Source organism: Lepisosteus oculatus, chromosome 2, assembly GCF_040954835.1.
Source record: "Lepisosteus oculatus isolate fLepOcu1 chromosome 2, fLepOcu1.hap2, whole genome shotgun sequence".
NCBI lineage: Eukaryota > Metazoa > Chordata > Actinopteri > Semionotiformes > Lepisosteidae > Lepisosteus > Lepisosteus oculatus.
The window spans coordinates 47,943,303-47,957,087 of record NC_090697.1 but is presented as its reverse complement, the minus strand read 5'-3'; the positions used below and the strand labels follow the sequence as shown (position 1 = coordinate 47,957,087).

Genomic DNA, 13,785 nt, shown 5'->3' with positions numbered 1-13,785 from the left:
GTCAATATGCAACAACTGAGCCTTCAGTTATTCAGCCTTAGCTGTCAGGATCCAATTATTTTACATTTAGGCTCTGATAGTGTTAAATGCAATAAATATACTGTAACAAAAGAGTGAGGGAAGCACCTCCAGGAAGCGGGAGATATCTCGCTTGTCGCTGACACCCATGGCCACCACATTCTCAAACAGCCAGAAGAAAGGCCTGTCGTCTCCTTCTTTGGGGCGTGCCTCATGGAGCAACCGGTAGAACTCAAAAAACAAACGGCCAGTTCCCTCTGAGAAGGAAACACACAGAGGACACGCATTCAGCCTTCCCCGTTAAACATGTTTACTTCTAAACAGATCTACTGTACACCCAGGCCAAAAATGGAAAAGAGAAGAGGCCTAAGCTTTACTAAAGCAATATGTAACACCACTGAGCTTTAGAATAACAGAAAAGCATGTTTTACCTTTTGAAAACATAAGATAAGAAGCTAGATTCTACATTTTAAAAAGAACTTTGATTAGATTAAACTACATATAAGTTGTTTAAATCTTAATAGAATGTCTCAAAGACTGAAGGTCATAATGACTGACTGACTTAGTTGTCGCCATTAGAAGACAGAGGAAGAGACAGACTTTTCTTGAAACAAGCATTTCTCCTAAATTATTCATCACAAACTATCCTTCTTGTTCTTCTTGTTGTTTCTTTTTGTCCTGAAATATGTAGCCTCACAAAAACAGTTTATTGTCTGTAACAAGGGGAAATTGTGTGACACAGCCAAAAGCCATGTAAGTATATAAGAATACTGTATGACACTGTACTGCATAACAAATATTTCTGGCACACAGACGGCCTGGAAGTTACATGTTTGAGAAGAGGAAAGGTATAATGTGCAGTTACATCCCTAAAATATCATGCAGTCAAACTCAGGAATGGGGACTGAATGGAGAACACAGAAGAAAAATTAAATACCTATCCAAGGGGACAAGTGAAAAACTAATCTATCAAAAGATAACGTCACCCCTTAGAGGAATTTTTCTCCCTTTAAATACATTTAAGACCAACGGATGTCATTTAGTACTACAAAAACCTGTTACTGGCATGATGTTTAATTCTTTTAATTTACAAACACTGCTTTAAACATCAGTCACTTCCAATGCAGAGAACCATATTGAAGCACGATATTATCAATTATTAATTTATGAAAACAGAATACATTAGTTCAGTGACTTGCAGTACTGTATGTGCACTAAAGAGATTAACTTCATCCTTAGTCTAATGTCCACAAGAGTGTGCAATACAGTACCAAACCTACTTAAAAAAAAGTATGCCATTTCAAAAGCAAATAAAATTGTATAATATTCAAATCACCACATCTACAGAATTAAAAGTATAACGTTGATCCAATACTACAAATTAACTGCATCCCCCTCTTGCAAATACTCTACTTAGCGTACACAAATAACCTCTACAGTATATTAAAAACTTGCAGTGAGTGAGCTGAAGAAAAATAACACCAGGAATTTCTACTGCCTTCTATGGTTTGAAAATATATTTCTAAATCTCCTTAAAATGTCACCTTTTTGACATATATTCTGTACTTTTTCAAAAATAATAGCTGAAGTTGAGCCACACTCCAGCATTGAAGTATACTGTACTACTACAAATACAACTAAGTGAAGTGTTGTCATTAAACACCACAGTAAAGTGCAGTATGATAAAAAAGGATTTTACAATTTTCTGCACAGGATCCTCAGTTCAAAAAGATTAAAAGTTAAAGATTGTCAAGTGAAATTACATGAAGCTGCAATGCTATGCTAACAGAAGCTTATCCATGGATGTAGTGCAATATAAAATTTCCATAGTACTGTAGCTATTTAAAATCAATCTCGGTCCTACCATAAAGGCCTTTCCTAGCAGGATTCACGATGGAAAGGTCATTGCATGGGCTTCCACCGATGACCAGGTCAAAGGGGCCCCACTCCTGTATCTGTGGAGAGAAACAAGTGGACTTTCTCACACAGTTCATTGACTCATCCAAGGAAACTGTTCTATTCCCCCAGAAATGTATATTTAAGGTCACAAATGTATTCATTCTTCACTGGGTTTTTAGCCAAGGCAGACTATATTTTTTTTAAAAGAAAAAAAAAGATTTTTCAATTGTCAAAAGCAGATTGTCAATTGTCAATTGTCAAAAGATGGTTTCCAGTACCCATTTACAAAATGTGTAAAAAGGCCAGAGTTTAAAAAAGGGACTAAGGAAAGGTTTCACATGATAGCATCTAAGAAGCGTCAAGCACACTCTATAATATTATCTCAGAAATGACTCTGGAAAATGTCTTCATCTGAAATTCAAATCCCTATCCCAACATGACACCATCTTCATTAAAAACATCTGCTAGAATGTAAATCCCTTTATTTAGGGAAAGCAGAGAAAATGAAGGGGGAAAGTAACAAAGAGTAACACACAATACCAAGGAATCTGAAGTGTTTCACCAGTCAAAGGTAAACTGGTTTTCAACTAAAATCAAATTATGATACAGCACCAACATCATGTCAATCAAGTAAAAACATATCCTATAATATCTTATATTAAATGAGGAGTTGGTAGAACAGTAGGAGTACAAACAGTAATACAAATTGAGGAACAGCCCAAGCCAGTTTAAAGACAAGGAGAAAAACAGTGGTGAAAGTGACGACCCTGATGAGGAACAAGTAAATGTTTATTCCATGCTGAAAAGAGAAGAACGTTTCTGCTCAACGTTTCGGCTGTAGAGCCCTCCCTGATGAGTACCCCTATAAAAAGCAAACTAAAAAACAGGATGGTTAACATTTCAGAAAGGTTTGCATACAATATTTTTTTCATGAAATCTTTATTCATGAAATCTAGTCCCAGTCCCATATGGCATTCTATCCCATATCCCATTCTTCCGTCTCAGAAACATTTCCTATATTGTCTTTGATTGTTGTAGAAAAGCTGGTCAACACATTAGTTGTTTTTTTCTAGTACTGATTACTGCAGCATCCTGCTTGCTGAGGTAGCTAAATCCACACTGAACAAACTGCAGTATGTCCAGAATTCAGCAGCCAGAATCCTGACCAGTTTGGTGCAAGAGATCACAAAACACCTTTCTTGGAGTCCTTGCACTGGTTTCCTGTCAGGTTTTGTGTCAACTTCGAAATCCTCAGGCTCTACATGGCTTGACACTTCAGTACCTGTCTGACGTATGACTCTGTTCTCCACCTGGCAACCTTTTTTGTCTGACTCTGGCCTTGTAGATGTCCCTCAAGCTCATTTACAGTCAATGGGTGAAAGATCCTTCTCCTGCTATTCCTCAGTGCTCTGTAACTCTATCCCCAAGGATATCAGAGAATAATTTACCCCTAGCACGTTTATATCTAGACTCAAAATGTTTCTGTTCAGAAAGGCTTTTACTTACAGTACTTAGTGTCTTTGCTGGCTCAGGTTTCTAACTTCTGCTACACTTCCAATTGATTTTCTGTCTTTTACAGGTATGTACTTTGTAAACTGCTTATCCTTATAACTGTTTTCGTTCCTTTTACACCTACTGTAAAGCTTTGTGATGCTACTTTTAAAAGGCTCTATATAATTAATAACAGCTTTATTTTTTTATTATTATTAATAAAAGTTGAACCAACCTACTTGAGACAGTCAAAAGCCTTCTTGGTGTGCATGTGGAGAGGCAGTGTCATAGCTGCATGTAGAAAGGGGAGGGGGCAGTGAAGTTTGCCATTTCCAAGGGACTCTTTAATAAAACCTGCCTAATTGTTGGTTGTACAGGGCTCCAGCTGGCATGATCACACAATAACTCACTACTTCAGCAAAAGGGACAAACCCCAAAAATAGTTCAGGAACTTTGTCTTACAACAGCAATAAATACAGCAATAATACCACAACAATAATATCACACTAAAACCTTCCACGATGTTGGAATGCAGCATTTCAAGCAGAAAGGAACCTAATTGCAGCCAAAATGTCTGACAATATTGAGGAGGAATACCATCAACGTCAGGAGATTTGTTATGTTCCGAGCTGCCTGATTTAGTTCTGACAGGGATAGAGCCAGTTCTGCAGTTAAAAGACTAGTTAAATGAAGAGAATGGTGAAACTTCAAACACTTTTTCCCAATTATATTAAATTTCTGAACTGTTTAATTAACGGTGTTGCTATCTCCACATGATCTGACAGTAATACATCCTCTGCCAGTCTGAAAGCAGGAATGTCTGCAAAGTGTTCGTAGTGGACTCTCAAACAGGAGTGTGGTTGGACTAGCTGTGAATAAAATACTGTAACAGTTCCGCCCAGATCTTTGTATAAGAAATCTGGCTCAATGTTTGAGCATCAAATTGAATTATTTTCTAACAAAGCTAAGTTCCATTATTATAATGTATTTTGAAAAAGTCAAGTTTTGAGCTCCCTAATTTTACTTACACAAGATTTAATTGGTTGTGCATAAATATAACAGAACTATCTTTAAAAATAATGATGGAGTTGTCCATCAACCAATAGAGCCTTGGTTAAAAACAAGTGATGTCTTCAAGTTAGTGTCAGAAGCATCTCATTTTGTAGTAATTTTGTATTAAAATACTAGCAGGGACATATCTGAAAGAAAATGCAGAAATATGCTGGCTCAAAATGAGAATGTTTTTGTAGTGACATGGGTCGTATCTCAACATCTCAGTATCACACTGTGCTACAAAACATATATAGTCCATTCTGAAGTATGACTTGGGACTAGCCCATGAATTATTAAATATTTTTTTTAGTTGTCAAACATTCTTAATTATCTAATATAACCAGATCAGACATACAATTGTCCAGTGTTGTCTGTTTTTTTATATTGACATCACTTTGTCACATATCCAGATCATGACAACATTCGTATATGCCTGCAGAATCACATCAAACTCCACAAGATTTGGCAAGGAAATTTAAAAAATCTGGTTTTAACGTCGTGCAGGCACGAACTGAAGCAAATACCCTCCGCCCTGCCATATAATCAAAAACATCAGATTCAGGAAAAAAACCCTGGTACAGTATGATAAAGAATAAAAAGTCATACAAGAATTTCACTCTCTCAAACCACTAAACACTAAAAAGTATGAAATTTTAAAACAAACTGACATGCTTTGTAAAAAAAATCCAGATTTAAAAGACATCAGAGGAAACATGAGAGGATCAGGAGCCAGAAGGTCTCACCTCCCAATAAGAATTACTGTAGTAAAAGAAAAAGAAAACCAACTGAGTTGACATCACACAATGACACTAAAAGTCACTCATTATGAGAAAATGTGGTATACGCAAAGCACATCTGATCTTATTCACATCCACAGTAATAATAAATCACAGCTGAAAAGGAAATTTTAATTATTAATGTACAGTAGTAAGTGTTGTTTGTTAATCCAATTTTATGAGGCAAGAACTTTGGATTTAATGAACTTTTCTATTTCCTTCACCCCACTAATGTGAGGCTGTCTGCCAGCATGAAGGACTTTTGAGGACCATAGGATACAATAAGAAAGACTGGTTGCCAGTCTCCCTCAGTGATCTTCTCACTCTTAAAAAAGCAGATCCCTGCTGAACTGTCACTGTGCAAAATGTGGGTAAAAATGAAGCACCACTCCCTCCATCAAATGAACAATGACAGATTTCCTGCTTTCTTTCAAGTGCAGCTGTTTATCAGTCTATCCAAATAAATGCTAAGGGCTTGCTCCAGCCTCTGGAAGAATGATGTGCTCAGTGTGCCCTCTCACTCAGAGCCACAGTGCCTCTCACATAGCGCCCCAGTCCTGCTGTTCCAAATTTGAAAGTCACATAGGGATTGTCTTTTTTAAGAATGCAACCACTTTTACATGATGGATCATTTTCCCTCCTGCAAAACTCATGCTGCAGACCGTTGCTTCAGGAACAGCCCTCCAGATCTGCAACTCAAGTGTTTCAAACTCTCCTGTTTTGCTATACAACTATTCAGTACCCTTTTCTCTGTCCTTTGTGTCCCTCTGACCAAGACCAGTTTTAGTTAATTATTCCTGAACAGCTGACACCTGAATGCTTAAGCCCACACTTATCACAACAACCCATGAGCTTTCCCCCGCCATGTCAGCTTTGCACGCAGTGCCTGCTGCTCCATTAAGAGCTCCAGCAGAGCGGCCATTTTAGCTAGCTCTGGAGAACTGAAATCTTCCAGCTTCTTCTTAATTTGGGGGACTGTGGGGTAAAGAATTAGCCTTTTTCTGCAGCCCAGACATCCCAGTTAGACTGCCAACACAAATATAGTAAAGGATAACAAAACTGACTGAAAAGAGGTGAGTAAGCAGAAGGAGCTCTAACTTGAAATATTGTTCCAGCATACTGATCTTCCTTCTGTCTTATTTTTTTGAGGCTGCACATCCAATGAAGGCTAAGATTTGATAGCTCTTGTCATTTAGAGATGTTGGAAGAATGTTTAAAAATCTTTATGCACTGAATGTACAGTTGATCACGATTGCAGGGGAGAAACAGTTTAGACCTAGTAAAAACTTAAAACCTTCTTGGACTGTGCCCACCATCACGGCCTTATCCGTTCTTGTTGGTGTGCCTTTTAAATGCTAATTAAATTGTGAATTAAAAATCCAGTTAAATTCCAGTTCCAGTGTGAACTCCAGTTTGACAAAAAAATGACCTAGCTGGAGTAAGAACATTGACTGATGGGAGGTGAAGATGGGCAGAAACACAAGAAGCCTGGAAAATACTTAAATCTTAAAGTCTTAAAATCAAAAGCATAATCAGCAAAACTATTGAAAAGCACAGCTGGGTCACAATATTTTGTAGATTGTATAACACACGTTGGCTTTTTCAAATTAGCGCAAAACTAACTGATAATAAGATAGTGAATTTATATACTTGCACTTCAGTAGTCAATCCCTAATGGTGTAGCTATACAGTAGGTTGTTTTAAGTCCAAATGACTTTTCTCCTTTTTTTTTTCCTACAAAAGTATGGTATTTATAAACAGGAAAGAGGTCACATAAGGAATTTCTTTTGAGCTGGCAGGAAATCATTAATTGTAAAAGCCTGATAATTCACATTACAAAAGGATCAGCTAGATTTATGTCACTTTTAAGTCTTTAATCAGCGTAACAGAAGATTGCAGAACATTTACACCCTAGCACAGAATCAGGTAATATATGACTTTCACTGAGCACCCTTGACTGAGGTGTAACTTGACATGGGTAAAATAGTTTAAGATAAATGATAACTCTCTAAACTGTCTGAACATTAAGAATAAAGGGGTACTTGTTTAAAAAGTGAGGGCAAGATACTGTCTCTGCAAATACATGAACGAAATATCTTGTTTCCAAGCTTTTTTTTATACAATGCCAAAATGTGCTTCAGCATATAGATAGGAATGGACTGCATTTGATGGGTCCAATAACAAAAGAACAATGTTTTATTAACAAACTGTTATGGAAACAGCTTCCTTATTGGAATAATTCTTATTTGAATTGAGGATTTTTTCCTAACCTCCTAATGTAGAATAAAAAAAGATCATTGATCATCTGTTTCCTGCAGCAGGAAGGTTGTGAAGAGGACATATCACTGCACTCCGGTGAAACAGCCCCTCTCAAGCCTCTTTAAAAATCTCAGTCACAGTCATCTACTAGCTTGGGCCCAGTCACAGATCAGGCTTGCTCTGCTGTTGTCTGAGTGTGCACCTTTTCCTGGTTGGAGGGTTAAGGGCCCTGACTGATCATACTTTTCACACAACTAAGAAAAAGCAGTATCTGCACTGAGCTGACTGCCAGATTTCACTTATACGTCTTTAGAGATCTGCATTTCATAGAATCTGCTTTCAGTATAAACACTGCAGGAAGACACCCAAATAGCAGGTGTTCTTTAGGTGTAAAAATGAATCATTTCACAGACATTTTCAGGCTCACTGAAAAAAAGACAGAGGCAGCACTGTTACCTTCCAAGAAAACAACCCAGTTTTTGATTGACAATTTTTTCCTACATACTGTATTAATCCATTTATTCATCTTGGAAAATGCCACATCTCAGAAAAAAACCCTGAAGTAAAACAAGCAGTAGGGACAACATACTGTAGCAAAATGAAGGTTAAGTCTTCATTTCTTTTGAGAGTTGTCTGGTGAGTTCGCACTTACGTGTTTGCGTGTAACATTCCTGACATCTCCAACATACATGATCCTGCCCTGGTGTCGGACAATCCCCACTGTAATGGAGTCCTCACACACTTCGGAAGCTATGTACCGCTCCACCTGAATACCAAGGTCTTTTAGCACCAGAAGTCCTGGAGAAACATTGATAGTAGGTAAAATAACAGATCTCCAGCATTCATCCTACAATATACTAATACATCTGCACAATAAGATCAGCCTACAATCTTCAAATTTGGGTATATAGCTGAGGGTTTCCCAAAGTTTAGCTAAGCTGCAGTACAGATCCCTTGAACGAAGCCTGACAAAAAATTACAAAAGAAAAATCTCAACGTACTATATGTTGCTATCATTACTGCAAACCAAAATCACCTGCTAATTATCCTGACCTGCTGTGGGTCTTTGCTAATCTGCGAGAAGACTGGAATCGACTTCTGCAGTCAATAAAGGAAACCATCAAAAAACTCACCTGTTGCAATACCATCAAATAGCGACAGGACGCGAATGGGTTTCCTTTTTTCGGCAGAGACTGGAGGGTAAAGCTTTGGTGGATCCTGAAAAACAGAAAATACAATGTTTTGAGAAAAGAGATCAAATCTTACTTCTTCCTGAAATTGGAAGAATGAATTGTTAAGCAATCGTTAGCACTGTACAGTACTTCATTCTTTTCAAAAGTTAAATATTTTAATTTATAACAGGACGAAAAGGAAGCAGAGCAAAAAGAATGAGCAAGAAACACTGTCTGATTAACAAATCCTTCAGTCCTTACATTTTTTTAGGTTGTTCATTACGCCATACAAATGAAAATATATGCCTATGAAGCCTGCTGTTTGGTGGTCTTTTGTGTTAGACTGGTCAGCTCAAGTTCTGTACCTCTGATACTCACAAAATCTTGGTCATGGTTATTGGCAAAGAAGTGCTGGAGGCGGGAGGGCCAGTCCTCTCGTCTTTTCAGCAGCCCGTAGATGCCCTTGGTTCCACACATGTAGCAGTTCCAGGGATCCTCCTTGATAGCGGCTTGGGCTGCACCTGGTCCCACAAGAAGGTCCACGCACTCCACACAAAAGCACCTACAAGGGAATATGGGGCAACCTTGTTGTGAAAGGTGCTATGTAAAAATAAACTGAATTGAATTGAACATAATAAAGTCATCCTTCCTAACCCCAGGTCCAGGCAGATTAAAATATCATGGAATCTACCTGTGGAACAAATTATTTGTTTTGTATGCGGCCATACAGATACTGTACTATTTTATAGAGCTACTTGGTAGCTTCACACATTCCAGCTTCTGCAACACGGTGAATTGGAGTTCATCACCACTGGAAAGCTTGTATACTCCATATGGTGACTATGTAATGAACAAGCTGCCCAGCCACGTTATTGAAACTGATACTCTGGCTTCTTTCAAGAAATGGATGGGTAAGATTCATGGACCAAATAACTATTACCAAATGGGCCAGATGGACCAAATAACCTCCTCTCGTTTGTAACCTTCTTACTCTACGTTGTTATCCTGAATGTCCATTACTTGAAGGATCTTCGGCCAACAAAGCAAAATGTAAATGAAAAAACAATGACTAAGTCCTCGTAAACCTGCACGTCCCAGTAAAGACATCATGTGCCTAAGGTTGAAAGCTAAATAATATAAGGTCTTTATGCCCACAAAATACAGGGTAAGATAGTCAATGTGATTTGAAGCAAAAAGCAACAGAATAACAACTGAGTACGACTGTAGTTCTTAACCGTCATCAGGTTCCCATTTCATTGAGGTCTGCCTGACAAATTCTATCATGAAAATTGGTACTATTTGATTTGAATCTGTAAATGTTAAACGCTGAATTAAAAATATATATATTTGCTCTCACTTTACACTCAAAAGGCATTTGTACACAGTAAACTGTAGGTTTAACAGACTGATAGGCAGGAAGGAGTGTTCGTTATTGTGAAATGTCCTTTAAAAGTCAAATTACATTATTTCAACCTAAAAACACATTATGAGAACTATATCTATGTACTATCTATACGCTTTATGTATCTTTTGATCTATTTTTAAAAATGACAATCTACAAAATGAAAACTGTTCTCGTGCCTTTTTTTAACAAATACACAAATTATTTTATCTGTCCTACAAAATACTGTATAAAAATTGCTAAAGCATACAAAACACCAATGACACCCATTGCAAGCAACTGATCTAACCCTAAAGGGCAACAGAGATATTCCCGAATTTCAAATCTACTTTACGTATAGCATCCAGCTTAGTATTTATTTTAACCTTTTTTTGGTGCATTTCACTGAATTTTCTTCATATTAACATGTTCATGTATTTTTAAAATCTTTAATAATTCACTAAAACACACAAACAACACTAACTCTAAGCAATTGACCTACCCCTATACCCACTACTGATATTCATGCTTTTAAGAAAATTATATTTATTGTTTTATTATTCCATTTGACTGAGATTTATGAGATATTTGTCTTATTTTATTGTACATTACTGTTTTGTACTTCTTTTTATAAATGCATAAAATATTGTGTCATAATATGCAGTCTCTTATTACAAAATGTCAACACCAATGCAATCCCACTTTAACAATATCTTACATTTAAAGTACCTACAACTCATTTATACTTTTATTATTTCTTCTAATTCCTATTTTTCAGAATACATCGAGAGTGTTGACCAGACTAGCTTCTGCTTTTGCAGCCCAGTATTATTATCAGTCTGGTATTTCCGATTTCATAGACAAAACTCCCCAGAATTAGTCTGTTAAAGCCAAAGTCTGTTAAACGGAGGGTTTGCTGTAGTCACTTGATGTTATCTATTTTTTCCACTTGAACCAATTTAAAAATGGATCTAAAATGGATTCAAGAGTTCTTTTTTACTTGTAATGTCTGTTCTGTTTCCCTCTGAATGACTATTTCTTGCTGCTGTGACAAAGAGTAAAGCTACACAACAATGTTTCCTCCTTACTTCACGGTCCATCAGTCATTAAGACATAATTTTGTTTGCTCCTGCTCCTGTTATTTAAGGCATACACCATACCTTATGAAGTAAGATGGTAAAGGAAAGTAAAAACATACTGTAGTAGTTGTTTAACAGCGATAACTGAAACTTCAGGTTCGACTTGCTCAAGGCTGATACTCCATTAGACAGGCTGTGATGTCCTTGTTACAGCACAGTGTTCAGCCATGCCGGTTTTAACAGACAATCACATGTGATACTTGTCCTGCACCTGTCAAAACATGCTGATTAAGATGAGAGAGCAAACACTTGCTTTTACTTGCAAAAGCAAGAGAACAGAAACAGAATTCCACTGACTGAGCACGGAAGAGGGCAAAAAAAAAAGAATCTCAGCAGAAAATCCCCTCTCATAGTAGAAGTCTGCAAATGTTAACTGCAGGTCCTCTAAAACCGAGATACTGATCTACAAATTTACAATCTCTTTGTATTTGTCCTAGAAATGCTCTTAATTACCATGGAATTATAACTTTGGATAAACAGCTGTTGTTGCTTTGTGAGTACATTTACTGTACAAAACAGTACTGCCTAAGTGATTTCTGTTTTACACTTCACATTCCACACGATTTAGGCATGTTCCATGTGACCCACCTTAGAGTCGTAGTATACTGAAAGGGAACAGGTAATTCCAATTAAAAAAAATAATTGATGTACTGTTCAGTCTGTTTTGCATTGATGCAGTGCAATTTTAGTTTCACACATCACTGCAATACACTATCTTTTCTGTATTTTAACTCAAGAGATTTTTGTTGAGTGAATGGATCTTTAGTGGGCAGGGTTGTAATATGTAGGGAATTGCTGCCTCATAGCTCATGGTCCCTTGGTTGAACTGTTTCCTCCCACAGTCCGAAGACATACTGGTAGGTTGATTGGCTTCTGGGAAAATTGGCCACTGGAGTGAGTATGGGCACGATTGTCTGCTTTTGCCCTGTAAGGGACTGGCATCTTATCCAGGGTATATCCTGCCCTGCACCCGTTGTTTGCCAGGTTGGGCACCAGCTCCCCCTTCAACCTTGTATTGGCTACAGGAGTTGGATAATGGATGGATGCATCTTTAGCTTTGTGCTACACGATATTGTTTGAATTTACACTGTAAAGTAAAAACATCAGACTTGATAATAACATTTTTCCTCTGTATCTGTGTATACACTAACTACATTGATAACTACATTGATAACTACTAATTTCACTAACTACAGGAAGACGCCAACAGCTAGACATGTTCAGTTAGAAAGATCCTTGCTGAAGAAAAGTCTGTGGGTATATGGAGATCAAAACTGCTCTCTGTTCACACAGGAATAGTAACACTGCTGCCCCTCAAAAGTAAAAAAAATCAGATTACCTAATTGTATTAAGGAGGAACTGCAATGCTATTTTTATATTTCCTTAAAATCTTGCAGCAAAACTGAAGTTAAAATTGCACAGATACTTACTTTACTGCTTTACAGAAACCACAGCTAACCTTTATTTAGAACATACTAAACAGGTCCCTTCTTCCAATAATACTGCATTAGAAACCAGCCTTGTTATAAAATGTCTGAATTAGCTGCTTAGACATTGTGACAATTTCTTATACACAGACCATGGCAGAATAATTATTTTATGTATAGCTGGCCCAGGTATTCCACAGCTTTAAATCTCTGAAGGAATGAACACTTTGCAGACATTCTTGCTGTCAGGGGTATTACTATCAGAACATGAATAATCCCTACATTTTGCCATTTTCTTAAATTAAACAGTTTGTACACTAAATATGATCAGGAAAAGTGTATGGGGTTTCTCCAATCTCTTCATTTATCTAGTCTTTCTCCTGCACAATGGCCAGGAGAAAGTCGGGCAATGGGTTTAGCCTTTCTCTAGGGAATCTCATCAGAGCTGACCACTGTTGGCTATTTCCCTTGTCCTGTTGTCACTCTGCTATTTCAACCCCTATTTCTATCAAAAGTATTCAACACTGTGCTGATGATGGATGTGTATTTAGACAACGGCTCCCAATCTCTGCCTCATCTATTACCTATTAGTGCGTTACTAGGGCATAAAATGCATTACTGACTTAAAATTTGCCAATGAGAAAACTGGCTTATTGACAATTGAAGATAATGTATCCATATGAGCAATTTGAAGTGCTATTTAAAAGATTAGTTGCCATTAAAGTAAGTGGATTAACTGCCATTAGTTCATCTGCAATAAATCATATATACTGTACAGTGGAACACTGGGACAATGAAGTGAAATTTGTCATTTTTGATGTGTACTAATGAAACTTCAGATCAAATGAGGAAAGAATGAATACAGAAGTACAGAGTGTCAGCTTTTGTTCCCGGCTATTATTTTACATACATATTTATTCATGTTAGAATAATGTGATTTGTTTCATTCCCCTATTTCAGGTGAGCATACTGTACTGTAAGTGCTGTATTGGAACAAATGTCTCACATGTGGTTCTAAATGCTCAGGTGTTCCATGTTGCATTAGTTTTGAAAACAAAACAATGTTTCCAGCTTCTGAAGTTTACTCTCTGGATCTGCCTCTTGACTTAGAAGGCATAAACCAAGAGGAAGCCTAGAAGAGTTGTCGGTGATTGAAATGCAAGCGAAGAT

At 37.2% G+C, this 13,785-nt stretch overlaps 1 protein-coding gene across 9 annotated transcripts in view; it reads right to left on the bottom strand.

Moving 5' to 3' along the window:
* The window catches only part of dnmt3ab (DNA (cytosine-5-)-methyltransferase 3 alpha b), a 278,365-nt gene that overhangs the window by 15,036 nt on the left and 249,544 nt on the right, over nt 1-13,785 (bottom strand). For all 9 annotated transcript variants that reach the window (XM_015348572.2, XM_015348605.2, XM_015348586.2 and 6 more), the window contains 5 exons: nt 9,047-9,230; nt 8,630-8,714; nt 8,149-8,294; nt 1,883-1,973; nt 127-275 (listed from right to left, as the gene is read on the bottom strand). In XM_015348572.2, the coding sequence (XP_015204058.1) occupies nt 127-275; nt 1,883-1,973; nt 8,149-8,294; nt 8,630-8,714; nt 9,047-9,230 (655 nt within the window). The remainder of the gene's footprint in view (nt 1-126; nt 276-1,882; nt 1,974-8,148; nt 8,295-8,629; nt 8,715-9,046; nt 9,231-13,785) is intronic.